Source organism: Lissotriton helveticus, chromosome 12, assembly GCF_964261635.1.
Source record: "Lissotriton helveticus chromosome 12, aLisHel1.1, whole genome shotgun sequence".
NCBI lineage: Eukaryota > Metazoa > Chordata > Amphibia > Caudata > Salamandridae > Lissotriton > Lissotriton helveticus.
The window spans coordinates 892044749-892064750 of NC_136073.1; the positions used below are offsets into that span (position 1 = coordinate 892044749).

The 20002-nt window shown below is 44.0% G+C and overlaps 1 protein-coding gene across 1 annotated transcript in view; it reads right to left on the reverse strand.

Moving 5' to 3' along the window:
- AGFG2 (ArfGAP with FG repeats 2) overlaps positions 1–20002 on the reverse strand; it is a 564405-nt gene that overhangs the window by 32643 nt on the left and 511760 nt on the right. Inside the window, exons 11-12 of the mRNA XM_078670884.1 lie at positions 18983–19105; positions 12326–12411 (exon numbers count right to left, since the gene is read on the reverse strand). Coding sequence (XP_078527010.1) covers positions 12326–12411; positions 18983–19105 — 209 coding nt within the window. The remainder of the gene's footprint in view (positions 1–12325; positions 12412–18982; positions 19106–20002) is intronic.

The following is a 20002-nucleotide window of genomic DNA, read 5'->3' on the forward strand; positions in this document are numbered from 1 at the left end:
AAGGGCATATGTCCCGCTTTCATTCCACCTAGTTTCCTGCTCCCATGACTAGTATTTACTCAAAACATTGCCTCTTGCTCCTTTGCAAAACCTGTGTTCTGTATTTCCTAGATACCAACATGGTGTTTAAGTGTGCCCCACCTTCATTATCAGTAAACACCACCAAACAACACTGTAAACAGCTTGAAAGGAAATGGAGAGGAAGCCACAACAACACAGACAGAACTACCTACAAGGCTACCCTCAGAGTAGAGCAATGCTCTCTATGCTGGAATCTCCAAACAACTCCTACACGGACTCCTGATCACCACTGCCAGACTCATACTCGACCGCCCACCTGGTGTGCTATACAAATTAATATAACATAACTACATCACATATCAAATATCAACTACATCAAATAATAAACAAGTGTTGAGTTCACCTCTAAATTAGACAACCAGCGCCACCGTGTGGTAGGCTGCCATAAGTTCTGGTGTTGACAATTAAGTACCAACACCGGAAACCACCGGCTCAAATTAGGCACTGGTGTAGGTTTCTCAACGTCTCCTGTCCCTCTGCACTAAGGTTGCACTGTAGACGGTCATGGGAGGGAGACTGCTTTCTACGGGAAGGAGCCCTCCAATAGGAACTGCGACCCTTGTCTGGTGAGGGTCCTGCAATGCCAGCTCTAAAGCATACAGGTTAGTGCGGAACCAACCCTGGAAGCCCTGCCCCAGCAGGTGTTACAACAAGGTAGGAGCAGTGCTTTAAATGGGCCGGTACTGTCTGGTACTGAATGCTGGCACCTTTTATTTTTCGAGCGAGAGTGACGTAATATGCTTAACTGGAGACTACTGGCACTTCTCAGAAAGAAGCAGGTCCTCTGGTACAGAGCACCTGCACTTCTATTTTCCCATTTCAAGCACTGGGAATGAGAGCAGGGGCTCTGTCTCTCCGGAGGGCAGCGCTGGGACCTATGTGGAGCTATGTGGAGCTGTCCCAAGTGCAGCGGATCCTTGACCCAACCGGCCAGTAATGTTTGCAAGATCCTCAAGTGAGAACAAGAAAGGACTGCGGGAAGTGGTGGCACAACGGCCTGAGGTGGCAAACGTTGAAACTAAGGACCCAGGCTCGAGTCCCGGCCCCGGTTCTACATTCTTTGATTCTGGGCAAAGCACTTAGTGTGATCTAACCTACTTCTCTTGTAAAGCGCTCTATTGGCCTTGACGCGAGATCGGGCTATATAAAACTGCAAAAAATAAAGTGTGCAAGCAGTACCAGTTAATTGCAGGTATCCAAGGCCGAGTAATACCTGTAAACTGGACACAACAGCTTTATTCTTCTCACAAGAATATACAAACATAAAGCAGTGCTTGAAATGGAAAAATAGAAGTGCAGGTACTCTGTACCAGACTACCTGCTTGTTTCTGAGAAGTGCCGGGTCTGTCCAATAAAAAGAACAGCAGGAGAAGGGCAGGTACTCTGTACCAGACTACCTGCTTGTTTCTGAGAAGTGCCGGGTCTGTCCAATAAAAAGTACAGCAGGAGAAGTGCAGGTACTCTCCCTCTTAAAATAAAGTGCTGGTACTCCGTACCGGACAGTACCGGCTCATTTAAAGCACTAAACATCAGGCCTTGAAATGCCACACATGTACACTACAAACATGGAAATGTCCCACAGGCAAGCAGTAAAGTAGGGGGCTGTGAGTGTATGCATGTCAGCCGCGGGGGGGGGGGGGGGGGGGCGCACTTGGTTTCATGGCGCTCTCTTTCCTTCCAGTGATTATCATTCTGTGTCAAGGTGAACCCTGGGGATGGAGTCAACTCGAGTTGTAATTCCCGCAGATTCCCCGCGCTTCGTGGCCTTCCGCGTCTGACGCAGGCAGGTAGAAGCCTGCGCCGAGGGCAGAGCTGAAAACAACCCGCCGAGGATGCTCTGAACCCGAGGAAGGGTCCCTCCTCCCCCCGCCTCGGCTGGGTCTCGCCGCGATGGCTTCATCTGACGTCCCTGACATGTTTACCGCTCGGGCCCTGAGGGGGGCTTGATAATGCACCGGCACAGGGAGGAGGGGGCATAACCACGGTGTAACCCACGCCGCACAAGGCGCGCAAGCATCACCGAGCGTGCAAGCGATGCACCCGCACAGCAGCACAGCGTCCCTGCAGCGCCCCCTCCCGGCCGCTGGGATCGGGGCTCTGCTACTGCATTCGGTTCATCCCCGTGCCGGGCGCCCCTGAGAAGGAGGGCCTCAGTTTTTATTACACTCCTGCTACAGGGCGTTGAACCGTTTTTCGGGGTTTCGGATTTTGTGAATTAATAATGTCGATTAAAATGTATTTTCACACTTGAATTTACATACATGGACCGGATTAACAGAACTATGATTGAAATAAGTTTTATATGATATGCAAAAATATGCTTATTAATGTGTTTTAGCTATGCCATATTTCCTTTTCAAACGCCATTTTAAACTAAATGGATGCCACCCCTCCTGGCAGAAGCAAGGAGCGCGGAGGACAGCATGGTTCACTCCACTGACGCGCGGTCCTGCTAGGATGAACTTGCCATGGTGCAGGTAGGTGCAAGTTAACAACAAATATAAACAACCTCAAGCAGTGGAACCTGCTCAGTGCCAGCACCGAACCTAAAAAATGACTAAGGAATAACTATTACCCCTTCTATCTACACAGGGGTTCGCGTGCACACAGAAAAGCACCCACTGTTACAGTGCCCGTTCCCTCAGGAACTCAACAAATTAAACTCCAAAGCACAGGTGCACTACAAAAACATTCAAATAAGAACGAATGTATAGTCCGCATCCAATAAGTAACGAAGAGAGATGTTCATCAGTTTGATTTCCTTATTTCATCAGAATTGAAAAAAGCACAATACAGCCAACGCGTTTCGTCCCAGTGCGGGACTTCTTCAGGGGGCCGAGTCAAAATTCTTAACGCGCCTCCATATGAGAGTGGAGGAATAAGGAGGGCACTGTGCACGAACAAAGTCAGTCGTCTGATAAAATCTCTGGTATAAACATGAAGTCAAGACTCCTGTCAGTAGAGAGGTGGAGACGGCCCACTAATATGTATTGATTATGGATTTCAATCAGTGGTTTAAAACAGATGCTACAGTCCAGCAGGCTGCAAATATTAAGACCATGCCCTTTACGGCAGCAATGCCAGGATCGCAATCGGATAGTCACGATCTATGTAAGCAGCCTCCACGGACGGCGTCCAGGCGAAAATCTCAGCAGCAAGTTCTTATTTGAATAATGTTTTTGTGGTGCACCTGTGCTTTGAAGTTTAACAACAAATATATCAACTTGTTTGTTTTACGCTGTATCCATTCATCAAGAGAGAACCCCACTGTCAGTGCTGCATATTATTAGAACATCTCAGGATGCGATTAACAGAGAAGGTGCTGAATAATTCTTTTAAAACTGAGATACAGTTTGTGTTAAGGTAATGAAGACAATTTTTTGTGTATTCCTATTTGCACCAGAAATGATACTCTTGCTCACACCACTGATTTCGCAGTTTCCTAGTCTTCTATGCAAGAATTGTGTATAAGAACCCCTCGGCTTTGGTGTGACACAGAAGACTTTCCTTTCCATCAGGAATGCTGCCCGATTTCCATCTGGTTTTCGCTGCTCATTTGGGTCTACGCCGTATTACAGAGAGTGCCTAGGAGGCGCCAGGGGTGTTTGCGCCCACTTTGCACACACTTCAGGGCGCTTTGGTATTACAGAAAGGGCCGCAGACGCTTCAGCAGTCCCTTCTGTAATGCCGATAGCACTGGCACACAAAGCGCCAGCTCTATCTGCAGGGGGCATCCCTCTTTTGCATGGGGGCGTGCCCAATGCAAATGAGGGAATCCCTTTGCCTGTCAGAAGGTGCACTGACAATGTGCCATAAAAAAGGTGGCGCACTGTCAGTGCGCTCCCTGAGAGAAGCCCTCTGCAGGAGTTAAAGAGGGTCCTATGGACCCCCAGACATCCCCTTGCAGGCGAGGGCAGTCACTGACTGCACCTGCTTGCAATGGGATCTCTAATCCGCCTCCAAAGTACAGGTGGGTTGCCGCCTGCACAGTGAAACAGGGAATCAATTAAAGTTGTAAGCAAACCTCATTCTTCCCCAGAGGTGACACCAAGAAACCAGCTATCCCCTTATCCTAGGTTCCTGTGAAAAGAGAACTACGCTAAATGTCTACTGACAGGGCATGATAAGATAATGGTGGAGTTCCCTTTCCTTAACACCATCAGTGCTGCAGCAGTTCCCCCTCTGTGCTGCAGCTGATTTATTCCCATTGTTCATGACAAGCTCAGCTCGTCATGAGCACACGAGCAGTGTAATGCATGACGAGCTGAGCTTGTCATGAGCATCGAAGGGGTTAAAGGATAAGTGTCCGTTTTCCAACCTGGAAAGAAGCAGCTTGGTCACATTACACTGATTTTCTATCACTCATTTAAAAGAAGTTTGTGAAAGACTTTTCTTTAGCCAGTTTATTTCATGTAGTGATGATTTAACATACACTTACCTACAAACTGGCAAATATAGCTCACAAATAAGTACTTGAACATTATTTTTGTTTGTAAAAAAAATAATGTTACATGCATTGTGAGAAATTGGGTTTTGATTGATCGGTGAAAACCATTCTCAAGCAAGAACAACAACCCTTGTCAGGGTGAATCACTAAATTAACCTGTGCTTAACTCTCTGGAACCTTGGCACAAAAGCAGTCGGGCTTAACTTAGAGACACTGTGTTGAGTATTTATTCAGCCCACAAACAGTGACAAAGTGAAAACACAGCACAAGCATAAATCCCACACTAATTTAGAAAAATTGGGTACATTTAATACATAGAATGAGACCAAAAATATTAAAAATCCTGTCAGCAGAACAGATTACATGGAATGTTAACTGTTTAAGTAAAAATAGAGCCAAAAAGCAGTTACTGTGGGTAACTGGACGCGCTAGACCGCGACAAAGTCATGTTCAGGATTACCGTGATGGAGTGTAGGCCGGACACAGGGACCTATTTGGTCCAGCTGAAAAACGTAACTTCCCAAAGTCTGGCATTTAGCGATCAAAGCTTCGGGATTTCACAGGAGGGGCTCAACCGACACCAGCCAAGGGTCCAGGACCTGGCGATGCACCTCTTGGGGATCTGCAACGCACACCAGTAGAGGCCAGCAGGGCTCAGGAAGGTCCAGTTGCAAGGCTATTTGGGCAGATGGATGGAGGCCTCTGAAGCTAGTGGTATCCCTGAAGCTCAGAACAGGAGATCAGCCAACTGACCCTTGGAATCCCTCTGCTACTCTTTGGATCAAAGAGATGGTCCTCTCTTCTTCAGGCAGCAAGACAGGCCGCTAGCAGCAGGTCAGCCCTCCGAAGAACAAGGCAGGCCACAAGCAGCAGGGCAGTCGTCTGAGAAACGAGACAGGCCTCAAGCAACAGGGAAATCCTCTGAAAAACAAGGCAGACCTCAAGCAGCAGGGCAGTCTTCTTGAGTACAAGGTAGTCCTGCTGCACTCTTCCACAGGTCCAGAAGTGTACGGATGTGTGGTTCTGAGGGTACTATTTTAATACTTGGTACCACATTTGAAGTGTAAAAAACTTCTGGAGTTTTCCCCCCACAGAAGGTTCTGGAATTTCCTTCCTACCAGCTTCAGGTCCCAAGATGTCTCGGGTGACAAAAGCCTGGTGTCAAGTTCTTTGTGAGTGTGCTGAGGCAGCTTCTTTGAAATCGACGTGGACAGAGAGCAGCAACGCCCTTCCCATCTTAGCAGGATGGCCCTCTCCCAGCTACACAAGTCCTATTGTTCACGGTCTGGGCCCATTATACATTCCTGATGAGGAAGTAATTAACAGGCCAATATAGCTTGAACTTCATAGCATGCCTCAGAAAGTTCTAACAGTGGAACTTTCAAAATTGTGACTTAAAATCTGACTTTTCAATTAAATAGGGGGTGAAATTAAAATTAATTTGAGTGTAAACAAGGCATTCCTATCTGCTCCTAATCAAATGTCATAACTTATTAAATGTAATAAGGCAACCCAATATCATCATATGGGAGAGGTAGGCCTTGCAGAAGTGAAAAACCAGTACATGTAAAACTTACCCTTGCCCTGTGGTCTGCTTTGGACCTTTCTTAGGGGGTGACTATATGAAAATGGAAGGTTTAGGTTAAGCAAAAGGCTTATTTTGACAGGTCGAAATGGCAGTTTAAAATGGCACACAGGCTAAAATGGCAGACCAGGGACATGTTTAAAAAAGCATTGGCAAAGCCAATAGATCTCGCCTTTGGGACCTTATAAGTGGACTACTGTTAACAAGCCAATGTACTTTCTTCCTGGAAAACTTCATGGCGTTTGGTGTAGAGAGTTTGGAAGTGTCAGAAGCCCCTACAGCGTCCCCAGCACCCAAACTACTCATCCTTTAAAACCCTCCGCCACCATAAGACATGCCTTTGTTGCCTCTTGGTGTATACCAAGGGACACTGGAATTAAGAGATTGCGCGCCTGTGATGATTTTTGCACAAGTATAGATTTTTTGCATTTGCCACATCCTCCATCATCTGCCACATAATCTGCTGGTTTTAACAAAAAAAATTGTTTCTAGCTCAAACAATTCAAAAGTTACTAAAAATACAGTGACACGTGTTACCGTGCAATGGAAGGTCCTTTGCAAAGCTGGACTGGCCACCTTTCCCTTTACTTATTTCTATATTTGGGTGATAAACTGATGCTAAAGAGGTGCAACCAATGCCCCCACAGTGTTACCAAGTTTAAAAATGAATAAATAAATAATACTATTACAAAATGTGCTGTGCCGCATAATTTGGCTTTACTTGCCGTGTAATTTACTCAACCCTGCTGCATAATTTGTCCCTCTCCTGCCACATAACTCCAGTGGCTATGTGTATGTATACCCCTCTATAAGAAAAGCAGGTAAATAAGAATGCTGCCCCCATGACCTTAGGTTTGCAGAAACCCTACGTCTCTGAACCAAGACTGACCCTGCCTCAGCCCTACTGTCCCTTCGCCATGGCTAGCCAGGCATTTTCACAGTAGAGTGCAGATTAGGGAGTTGCTTTTAGGACTGGGTAGGATGTGGGGCCACATTCTAGTCAGGGCCTTGTGCGGTGTGGGGTGGTTTTGAACATTTTTTATGAAGTTGTATATGGGTTCCAAGCCCAGCCCTAACTTTCAGAGGCAGAAGTTCCCTCGCCTATCAGGCCAGTCATCCTATAAACACTGGCGTAAAATAAAACACCCCCAAACCATCAATAAATAAATGCATTTCTAAAACCAAGAAATAACTACATATATTTGAGGTCAAGAAAAAAAAAATCTTGTTCAATTGACCCAAAAAGGCAACCACACTCGGTGACCCTTTTCGGAGCGAAGAGAAATGCGAAATCACGTCACCTTTCTCGTGGTAAACAAACACATTCCCCAACAAGTACAGCACAAGTACAGCACTTATTATAAACGGGCCGCCCGAGGTGCAGAGCGGGCCGCGCCCTTACGAAACGCTCGCCATAATAGCCATGTTTTCGCGATTCCACTTCTGATATAGCGCAGAGCGTGGAGAGCCTGCACAGGCGACAGCCCTGGGCACACCACTTGCACACTGTCACTTGGGTGGGTGGTGGGGTAAACACCAAATTACACACCCTTCTTCCCACCCACGACGTACGTAAGTACTAGTTTAAAAAGAATGACACACCTGGTTTCTATGTATAACAACCTAGCTAAAGAGTTAGCAATTTTCAACAATTACACTTAATGGTGTTAATAAAAATTATTTCATTAACACAATTAGTAAAAGTATTTTTTGGACATCATTAATTATTGTATTATTAGCATAGAATGAATAGTGCTACCATGTCACTTCCAAGCGCTCGAAAATAATGGAGAGAGTTAGGGATGGCAGCTGTAAATATACAATTCTGTGGCTGAAGCATTTTTCAACATAATTATGAATTTACCGCGCATGCAATTATTACACACTCTGCTATATAGTTTTCCAGATTGCACTAAAATAAAATCTGTGTCGGATGGATAAAAAGTTGCGTTTGGTGAGGCACAGTGGCACACTATTTCCAAAGGGGAAACTACCTTTCAGGTGCCAGGGGCTGTAGGGAGGTTGTAAACTGGTGCTAAAAGGTACAACTTTCACCCAGGTGGTATTAATGTGTTCCAAGGTGACAAAATAGTGAAAATGCACTGTCACAGATTGCACTGTGACGCATTATCCTGCACAATGACACTTTGCTCTTTCCCGAGCTCCCTAGGCCAGGGGAGGGAGAAGGCGGGACATACACCTGCCTTTGGCCAATTGCGTCCTGTCTTTCTTAGAAAGACTTGCGCAAAGGCCAATAGCGTGTGAGCAAAAGAAAAAACACACGCATGAGCGTTTGGTCCGAGTTAGAAGTCCTTACTAAAAGCCTCGCAGAGTTGCACATGCACGCTGGCTCAGGTGGGACCTAAAAAGGCTACTTAAGTGGGTGGCATAATAAGTGCTGTAGGCCCACTAGCAGCATTTAATGTATAGGCCCTAGGTACATGTAGTGCCACTTTACTAGGGACTTATAAATAAATGAAATGTGGCGATTGGGTATTAGCCAATTTTATTGTGTTTTAAGGAATGAGCACAAGCACTCGCTAGCAGTGGTAAAATGCGCAGAGTCCTAATAGCCAACTAAAATGAATTCAGAAAGCAGGAGATGTGGAGGCAAAAAAGGCAAAATGTTTTGGGATGAACCTGCAAAGAGGACCAAGTCAAAAATACACAAACATTTATATATATATATATATATATGTGATCAAGGCCACAGGGCGTGGCCGAAACGCGTCATAGGCAGCACGAGCGATACTAATAAAATTTGAGCACCAGCATAATATCGGAGTCCGTTGCATCTTTGGTGAATGCAGTTACAGCATTTGGATGCGATTTGCGTGACAGATATATATATATATATATACATATACACACACTAATTATAATTAGGAATTCCTCGGAATTTTGGTAGCTGATAACATTGACCCCGTTTGACGAATCTCGATAAAACTTTCCAAACCTTTAGCTTTTTCTACACTGGTGGAGAGTGGAAAGTTTTGTGATGAATTGTCGAGGGGGTACAAAGATAAAAGGGGGGTTCCAAAACACATTTTTTCAACCAATGCATTTTCAACAGCTCACGTAGCCCAAACACGGCTGAAAGAATTTACACAACTTGGTATGATTAGATATTATGGTGTGTAGATAATCCCTTTGAATATGAAAGGTAAGTATTTTTTTAAAGTTATAAGGCATTTAAAAAGTGATATCTGTTGCTGACGTATATTGGCAAGATGTGGTATTTTGCATAGGTACCCCAGTTCATAGCGACAATAAGGGATTATGTGATTGGCTAATGACTGCCATTAGTAAAGTTAAACACAGCTATGTCGTTTTTAGGTACACTTGGCTGTGTTTTGCATTTCTCCCTTAGATAAAGGTATTTGGTTTGATATTTTTCCCTAGCTATTCCCACTTAGTGGTAATAGGTATTATTTTATTATTTATATTTTTCCCTAGCTATTCCCACTTAGTGATAATAGGTATTATTTTATTATTTATATTTTTCCCTAGCTATTACCACTTAAAGTGGTAATAGGTAGGGAAAATATTTATAAGTTTCTATAGATTTAAAAAAATGTGTGGAGTACCACGGTACTACCTCGGGAGTACTGCAATACCTATAAAAAATAAATACGTTAACAAATTAAAAATACACTAATATATGTTTTATGAACCTAGTGTACTACAGTGTATTTTCTATTTTAACATTTAAACCTTCACAAAAAAGTCTACAGAGTACTGCCGTAATACCTACAAATGACCACACTACTTGAAAAAGTAATTTAAAATGTACAGTTCTTCCTAAACTGCTGTAAAAATATAATGAAATGCATAAATACATTTTCCTACCTATTAACCCTTTAATAAAATGGCAAGAGGTAAGAAACAACAATAAAACCTACTACTTACCAATATATTGGACCCTAACGCAGAACACAGTGAAACACAGAACGCAGCCAAATTGTGTTGAAAACGGCATGGCTGACTTTACATTTAGTAAACACAGACACTAGTCAATACCAAACTGCCTTATGTGCTTGTGCCGCAAATGGATCAAAGTACAATATATAACTAAGTATTTGAAAACTCAACACTACTTACACAATAACAAAAATTCCCATTCGTATCGAACAATGTATTTTCATGTTACATTACATCTACATCAGTTCAACCATTTTCATGCTACATATGTTTCAATTACCACACTCCCTCACTCCACTGTATGGTATTACAATCTAAGCCACTCCATTTTATGACACTTCAATATACGTACCTCCAATCTACGCAATTCCACTTTATGCCACTCCACGTCACTTCAGTATACACCACAGCACTGTAAGCTATTCTATTGTACGCCACTCCACTCTACGACAATCCAATGTACATCACTCCATTCTAAGCCACTCCATGCCAATTCCCTCTACCCTAATGCACTCTACGACACTCCATTCTATGCTATTCCACTATATGCCACTCAATGTCACTAAACTGTACGCCAGTAACAATCACAGTTCTTCCACTCTACACCACTCCACGCTATTCCACTGTAAACTACTCCAATGTATGCTATTCAACTCTATGCCACTTCACTAAGCTCTACTCAACATTACTTTATACTCCACTCAACAGTATACGCCCCTCTACTGTACACTATACTCCACTGTATAGCACTACGCTGTACAACAATGCCTTTCTCTCAATCTCACTGTACAGCACTTTATGACTCTACTCCACTTTCTGTATGCTGCTCCACCCTAGTAATATATAGTATTTCATGTGATACTACTCGACTATATTCCACTACTGCACTACGTCAATCAACCGTATGCTACTATATGCCACTCAACTGTATGACATTCTATCCTACCGCACCATTTTGTACCACACTCTATGCCACCTTCCTTGAACATCTTAATCCGCTCTGTCACACTCTACTCCCCTTTCTAACAGTACAACACACCAGTTCACTCCACTGTACCACACACCACTCCACAACACTTTACTCCACTGTATACTATGCCACACCAATCTACTTGAGTCCATGCCACTATACTCTAGAACACGCTGCTCCACGTTATGCTATGCCACTCCACCGCATGACCCTTCACCTCACTTTATTGCACTGTACAACACTCCACACGCCACCACCACACTGTACAACAGTCTACTCCACTCTACAAGACTCTACTACACTTTGTGCCACTATACAACACTGTACTCCAGCTCTATGCACCTTCACTACACTATACAACCCTCTTCTCCATTCTATTCTCCTTAACCCCAGAATGCAACACACTACTCCAACCTACGACACTTTCCAACACTCTATGACACCACTCAACTGTAGAAGATGCCACTCCAATTTATAAAAATTTACTCAAATCTACTTCTCTCCACTCTACTGCACTCCATGACACTGTACTGTAATATGCCACTACACTATATAACGACTGCTCCACTGTACTCTACACCATTCTACTCCACTTCATACCACTCCATTCCAAGTACACCACTCCACTCTTCCACATTCCATTCTACAACACTATACTCTACGACATTCACCTCCACCCTACTGTACCACACTCAACAGTAAACATAACAATTTGAAACACCTTTTTATCATAAATAAAAAAACATTGAAATTCAATTTAAAATACACAAAATTACAAATTCTTACATTTATAAATTATGCACCCCCTTTAAATTATTCTAAGTATTTTTTATCTACAAAACAAACTTCCCAAAAATTAAAATTTCTACACTTATACATTTAGTTTATAATTTAGGCAAAACCTTAAACCGATTATAAATCTTGCACCTCCATACGCACCACTTTACCATACACAGTTTTCAAAAAAGATTTGATTTGCGATATAACTATTCTTGTAAATAATATTATTTTAGTTGGTATAAGTGAGATAATGTAAAATGGTACAAGCAGTGGGTGTAGAACCCACAAGTTATAGGGAGTTCCATTTAATTTATTGTGGCTACCAAGTTGAATACACTGTGCATGGAAGTGCATGAGTTATAATAAATGGAAGGTGTTGCATTAATTAAAGATATAAATTTAGACATTAAACGTTTTGTGTAGTTTAAGTTTGGTTCAGCTACAGTGTATTATTTTTTCCTATGCCCTACAACTACCACCACCACCACTTTGACTGGGTACTTCCTGAAGTACCAAACATTTTGCAACTCTTAATACTCACCATGAAAGGGTTTGTGTGAAGTCCAGCCGGAGGGCCTTGCTGCCTCTGTAAAGGCCTGGCTGTAGGGAAACCTCCAAAGCTGGCACCTGATCGACAGAAGAGATAAAGAGGCTGTTACTGGTCAATGCCATGAATCTCTGAATAAGGATTACAATGTAACAACCACTTCAGATCTCGCTTTCCTTTGGTATGTGCAGGATGGCTTGCATCGACAAGAACCACACAATAACATAGGTTAAATTACCATTGCAGTGATTCAGGTAAATTCAGCTGAAGGGGTGACTTCAGGTGTAAGTTTAAGAACGCCCTGCCGTTTAAAAGCTAGGACAAAAAGTGCTTTGCAGAATGTCCTATAACTATAGTGTGCGCGTCATCCTTGCATGCATGCATCACTACCTCCAACACACAGCTAGGAGCGCTTCTTTTTGATGTTAGCAGCCAGACAGCGATAGGCCGATGGACAGGAGCACAGGAGGGGGCTCATGGTTAAAAGATGGCCCCAGAACTCGGATACCAGAGTGCCAAAACGTAACCTCTCTGGTACCTACATATACTTTTTCTCGGAATCACAGTATGTCTAATCCCTTCCACATCTGCGAATCGTTCACTCCAATCTCGGGTTTTAATCGTGAAGATGTGGGGTGCTGCTCACCCCAATAATGATGTTAACAGTTTGAGATCTCCAGAGGCTTGCTGTAGATAGGAGAGAGCCTCGACCTCAAAATATCCGTGTTCCCTTTCCATCCTAAGGACACCAAGATGGGATGCTCTATCTGCCACCTCTAGGGATAGCATGGTGGAGCTGCCATAGAAATAAAAACTCAATCGCCTTTTACTATTGTGAAGTGGTGTGAGAGCTCCCAAGAACAGCGACTGACGTCTCCCAACAGCTCAGTTTTATATTCACTCAAATCCTGAAAGATGGAAAGGTTGAGTCAAATAGCTGCTCAATTTCCCAATAGATCAATAGCTTAAAACTCATGTGGCTGTTAGCGTAGTTATGAAATGACTGCCCAAAGCTCAACAGCAGTTACTGAGGGGCTGTACATATGGAATGAAAACTGCTGGTGACGGGCCTGATCCCGGAGGCACACTGCAGTTACCATCGACACAGAGTTTGCAACATACTGGGTGGAATGTATGTTGCATTGAAAATAAAAACCACACAAGTCACACCCGATGCCACCATCAACTTCTCCAAACTAGGCAACACTAGGAAATGGTTGAGGCAGGGGTACTGCTGACGAAATCTTTTCAGATCCAGTCTGACGCCTGGGGATATTCTAAGGTAAGGAATCTATCACTACGTGTTTCTTTCAGATGTGAACCATGGCTGACGAGCCCAAGTGGGATCTATTAGAATGAGCATGAGACACGGTTGCCTGAGGCTCCGAACCATAAACATAAGAAATGCGAGAGGTGGAAAAGTGTAGGCAAATATCTCTGACCAGTTCATCCATAAAGCATTGTCTTTGGATAGTGGATGCAGGAACCTGGAGGTGAAGTTCAGGCATTTTGCGTTGTTTATGGTTTCAAAAAGGTCTATTTGTGGAAACCCCTACTTGTGGACATAAAAGAGAAGGACTTGCTTTGTTTGAGTAAGCATGGCATTCCTGTGTCAAAACTGTTCCCATGGCTGCTCACTGAAGACAGAACAGAGTTTAAGATGGCTTGTATCATCCATGAAGTCTTGCACACAGTCACTTCCTTCACCTGACATAAGAACTGAAAACCTCTGGAGGACGAGAGCGCTTGCACAGTTCAAATTCACTGCTCCTTCATGAAGCCATGGAGAGAGGCAGACTGGGACACAATCATTTTCTGGGAGTGGAGCTAGCCACTGGAACTTATCACCGGTTACTACGCATTACTACCTCTCTTCTAAGTGCTAAGGAGCAGTTGAAACTCCTCCTTTTTAGGTCTTGCGCCTAGCGTTGCAGTGCGCAGCACTACTCGCGAGCGAGACCTCTTGTAAGGGGTTTTGAAAGCTGACCACACGCTCGTGCGATCAGGCTTTCGCCGGCAGGCATTGGCTTTCGCGTATTTATATATTTTTTTAAAAGGCACGCGATTGGGCAAAGGCGGGCGCATGTCCCGCCTTTGTCCCGCCCATTTCCGTCCATGTCTAGGACGCGCATCAGCGAGCGGCACAGACGACAGGCACCCTCCCCCCCCACCCGCTCCTCTGAAGTGCGCGCGCACCACTGCTTTCAAATCCCGCGTTCGGCACCACAGTTATTTTCTCGTTACATTTAGAAACTGCTCCTGTAGCATTTAGTGCTACATAAAAAGTGATTAACTTAGGATTTGCCTTCATCAGGAAGATCGGGAAATAAATTACTAAATGTTACATATGTTCTAGTTGCATGCACGTTGTTTCGGTCTTGTAGTTTTTTGCTTTTTCGTCCCTTGTGATGGGAGTTTCCAGTCTACAGCCTTGTGTGCCAAACTGAGTAGAAACTTGCCAACTTTGAAGGCGCTTTAGGCCTGCACGTGTATAGAAAGCGCTGTATTAAATCGGATGGAGTACTATCGGTTATTGTACAGCGTGAACACAGATCTCATATCTAGCAGCAGTACGTGTATGGGAATTGTGACGGCGGGGTGTGTACTTGGATAGATCTTATGAGTGACGACAGAGTGTGTAGATCTCGATCAGTTTTAGCAGAGGTCATGCGGTCCCATCCTCGGTGACGGCAGACTGGGCAGAGACATGGTGTGTGTGGATGGGTCCATGACCATGAGTGATGATAGACAGTCTGCTGCCGAGGGTTCCTCTTCTGCTTGTGGGTGGAGCCCACACGCCCTTTGCTGCTCACGCCCCTCCTGCTTCCATTCCTTTCCTACCTCCTCCATTGTGCGTGGCTGTAGCAGCCAGTGCACCTGCTGGGGCCGCTTGCAGATGGCCAGCTCTCGTCGCTCCTCTGTGGATGGGGTGCTGGCACTGAGCAGGCAGCGGCTGCTGAGGCCGCAGTACCAGGACCCAAAGAGGGGAACCATGAAGGTCGCTGCAGCGCCGCTCCCGCTGCCCCTCCCCGCGGCCACGCCTCTCTGCATCTCACCATGACTCTCTCCTCCTGCATCTCCTGCTTCATGCTCAGCTGCTTTGTGAGTCTTTTACTGCTTTCCGAGATGTGGCAGGTGGGGTGGGTGCAGTAGGCCCTAGTTTTTGCAAAGATTAGATTGAGTGTTCCTTTTTCCGCCTTTTGTTTTTGTAGGCGCGCCACATCAGCAGCATCACTCGTCCTGCTGACTGGCTTGTTCGGATTGGTTTCCCAGCCCCTGTCCTTTGCCATTCACAGGTGGAGAGAAGCCATCAACAAGGCTCTATGTTGGCGGAGAGTATAGTTGGTAAACTCCTGGTACGAAGCTGTCTTCTTCCGAGCGGACCCTTTCATTTCAGATCCTGCCATGCTCCATTCAGCCCTTTGTGGAGCATGATCTTGGTAGAATTCCTCCTCCTCCCCCAATGCTTATGGCAGGGAGGGTCTGTGCAATACTCTGTGGAGGTAGCAGTTGCTTTATGCTACGTTGTGCTCGAGACCCGGCTTGTAACCTCACGTGTGCAGCTTGTTTTGCTGCACTTCCTCTGATAAAAGCTTGCTTGGTGCCAAAATTGCCCAGCGGAGATGCTCTGACTAATAATGTACATGTTGCATTTGTGGTCCTGTCTCTGGGGAGGAGTAAGCCCCTCCGTGGCTGCCTTCTGCTTTACAGGAAGGGATGCATATTATGATTTGGCATGATGATTGGAGGGGTGCGCTGTGTGAGGACCGGAGGCTTAATACAGTGATATTTTATAGATGAGAGATTTGCCCTGTGACCTTTCTGCCTGGCAGAATTGAGTTACTTTGTGACACTCTTATTCAGAGGGGATGCTTTGGGTCCACTCTCGGCCAAAATACATGTCACCCGTAGGAAAATGATGGGAGTCCATGCAGAGCTTTTCAGATTTTCATCTTTTCCAATTTAATACAATGAGCACTATTATATCGAATGACTATTGGATGATATTATGTTTTTTAAACAGAAAAGACGACATACTGTGTAAACGGCCAGAATTATTCATAATATGTGCTGGGAAGGTCTTAGCTGCCTTACAGTATTTCTGTTTCTGTGCCCTGTAGACGAGAGAATGTGCTACAATGACTCAGAATTACTCTGCTCTACATGTTGGCTAAATCCACATCTGTTAAGCTAAAGTATCTTCATCTGCTCAGTGATTTGCTAAATGACACCAGTCGCTTCAGGAATTCACACCAAAGCACCTCTCCTTAGGTAAAGGGAAAATCTTTGCATTGACGTCTGGCATTTTATGGTTAATTTTGCCGTGGAACACTTTATCCTCATTTTAAAATTGAGGAAGAGCCCTCCTTCTACTGCCTAAAACGAATATGAGTGACCCCGTTTTGCTGTATTAGATATCAGGGAGATGCATTTATCTTGGAATGAACCAAGAACATAGGGTGTATGCAGATCTTGTTACTGAAGCCTGGCTCATGCCCTATCTTGTTAGTCTTCTTCGTGAAAGAAGATCTTTACTAGTTTCAGCTTTTCGCTGTTCAGGAATCGGAACTTGTGCTTTAGCAGTGAAAGAGTGTTTTAATACTGCAGACCTGCAACTGGTTAATGGTCTTACAACTAAAAAACAAGCATTTTCAATGCAATAGGTCTTGCATTTGAAAGAGTTTGAGCTATTGGCATTGCAAATGACAATGCTTTTAATTATGTGTTTTGAAAACGTGCAAGCGGTGCTTATAGTCCTTGCTTACGAGAAGCAAGGCTGGCAGTAACTGCACTTCTTTTACTGCCAGCCTTGCTTCTATAAGTACAAAGTGCGGATTTACACACCGTTTGCAAGATTTCAAAACACATGCATCTCTTGGGGTCATCTCTCTATTTTCCTATAGCTCAATTTTGTTTACCCCCCCTTCTTTACACCCATTAATTAGCCTCTTCTTTTGTAGCCTTCCTTCTTATTAACTCTGTGCTTTAATTCCCAGCATCTGACTTTTTTACTTGAAATATCCATTCGTTCCTGCACTTCATGTTAATCCGGTACTCAGCTCTTTCTTTGTCACTCACCCTAATGGTCCCACTGGTGGACTTCGGCTTTACCAGCAGTTATCCATTGCTTGTTTTGTTACACTCATATGTTACCTGTCTATACAGAACCATTATATTTTGTTTCATAGTCCCCCATGTGTATACTATAAAAGGCGGCCTCATGTCATGTGAACTCTACACAAAACTGCACAAATAAGGTAAATAATAAAAGCTCTAGTCTAATAACTCAACCGCTGTAAACAGCCCGAGGAACGGCCTACAAAGTACAGACAGACGCTGCTTATACACAACCCTATTTAAGTACACCCATTGTCTGTTACCGCTAAGTGTAAACTGATTGTTCAATATAATTTAATTTTTTTCAAATTAATTCAGAGCATGTTTGTTTGATTTGCTTTTCGGACTCTTCAAGGTGATCTATTCCCTCCTACCTCCTCCAGTGAAAGTCTGCCCGACTTGCAAGCATGCACCAGTATTTCTACTCTTCAATGGACATTTAAATCTAGGAACCATATGTGTAGTGAGGAAGAGGAGGAGGAGGAGAAGGCGGGTGAATGACCATTTCCTAACCCGTCTCGATGTTCCAGACATGCCCATACTTTTCTAATTTTAATAAAACAGCTCCCCAACTTTTTGAGGAAAGACAACCTCCTGGGACGGTTAATTCAGAGTGCTGAAATGCATCAAAAGAAGTGTAAGGCAGGAAGTCTCCTTTGCTGTGAAACCGAGAGACGGGCAGACAACTAACCAAGCCTTCTTGTCAGAGTGCCCGCTTCCTTGAAAGAAATGTAAATGTGCGCAATGGGTTAATCTGCAAATGTAAAGGTTGCCTGAAAGCCGGTATTGGCTTTAATAGATGTAATCAACTGAAGCTTCCCTGGTGACAGTTTTATTGCAAGGGAGTTACCAGCTAAGCTGTGGCGAGTGTGCTTTTAATGGACAGTTACCCAAAAATTGCACTATGTACATTCTGGGTATTACTAAAATCTAAATTTTGGAAGCACCATTTTATCTTAAACCTTTTTGCACATTTTGTATCTTATACTTTCTTTAATGCAAGTTTAAAATAATTACTTAACTATTCCCAGTGCTTTCTGTCACAGACTGGAACCTCGTAGCACTAAACATACACAGTTCTCTATTCTCCACTGCGCCAACCAGGATTCACTTCTGTGACGCTCTGGTTACAGACACAGACCTCTGCAGTGCATTAACGAATAGAGGTTTCATGATATACGATAATGTATTTGCAACTAATTAACTAAATTTCCATTTAACTTGTGTATTGTTTTTATATGAAGTTACCCGAAAGTGGAAGACCAACAAAAAGTTACTGAATGTTTTGTTAGCCACATCTTTGACTCTGCCCCCTCGCTCAGTCACTCCGCCCCAGCTCGAGGACAGCATCATAGTTCCCATACTTTTTTAAAATCACTTCGACCACTGGTTTGGTCTCGTACAGAAATCCAGTCTCAGGGCACCTAGTCATTAGAACTAACAGCTAGATTGTTTATTCAGTTTACTGGGCCTTCCATGATGTCTAACACAAAGAAAACATGTAAGCAACAGACACAAGATGCGCATACATACCATTCTGTTGATGGCCGAAGGGAGAAGGCTGAGGGAAGGCTTGCTGCTGAAAGGTCTGAGGGAATTGTGAGGCAGCAGCTGGAGCAGGGTAACCGGTCATGACATTCATGCCATAAGTAGCACCTAAAAAACAAAGGCGTACGTTCAGGTAAGCACAGCATCTTACTTATACAAGGACAGCCAAATTCACATTATTAAGACATTGGAAAGAACAAACTCTAAACCTTCTGTTCTCAAGTGAGGGCACATAGCTGCCCACTTGCAGGAACCCTTTCTATTCCAATATCACTATGTGACTTCCAAAAACATATCCCCAAGAGGATGGTCGGCATCAATACCTGCTCCAGCCCCAGGACCCACATGCCCGGCTCTTCCACATGCAGCTGAAAGATGGCTACTGCAAGTTCCTATATTCCAGTCACAACTCTGCCAACGTAACTAAATCAAGGCCCGAAGGAGACAGGGGAGTTACATTTCTTGGACGTATCCACCGAGCTATAGCAAGGTATATTAACGTCTCAACCCCTCAAGTTCCATCATTTGTCTGGGACTTACAGATTCTACTAACTGCTGTTGCAGCAAGCATTGCAGTTGAAATACAGACCTCTACATGAAAAAGATACTTTCCTGTAACAGTAGTTCTCTGGTGTAAGTATCCTTGTCATTTATTTTTGGGAAAATGTTCCTTCCCAATAAGTAACCTAACTTTTAACAACATATTATTTAACCACTACAAGCAGCAGTAATGCATAAAACAACCCAGCGTTTAGGGCACAAAGCAGCAGTGCACTGTTTTTATAACAGGTAAGAATGCAGAGCACACACGAAAAATATATACAATTGTGAAGAAGAGGGTCGACTGGGAAACAGTATCATGTCCTCCTCTGATATGAGATCTTCCTAGAAGATACACCATGTAGCAAAATACTACAAGTAGTGCATGACTGGGAGGCGTGTTTTTTAGGAAGCACGTAGAGTTAATAAAAACCTGAGATGGCCAGCAAGACTCATCTGCTCGCA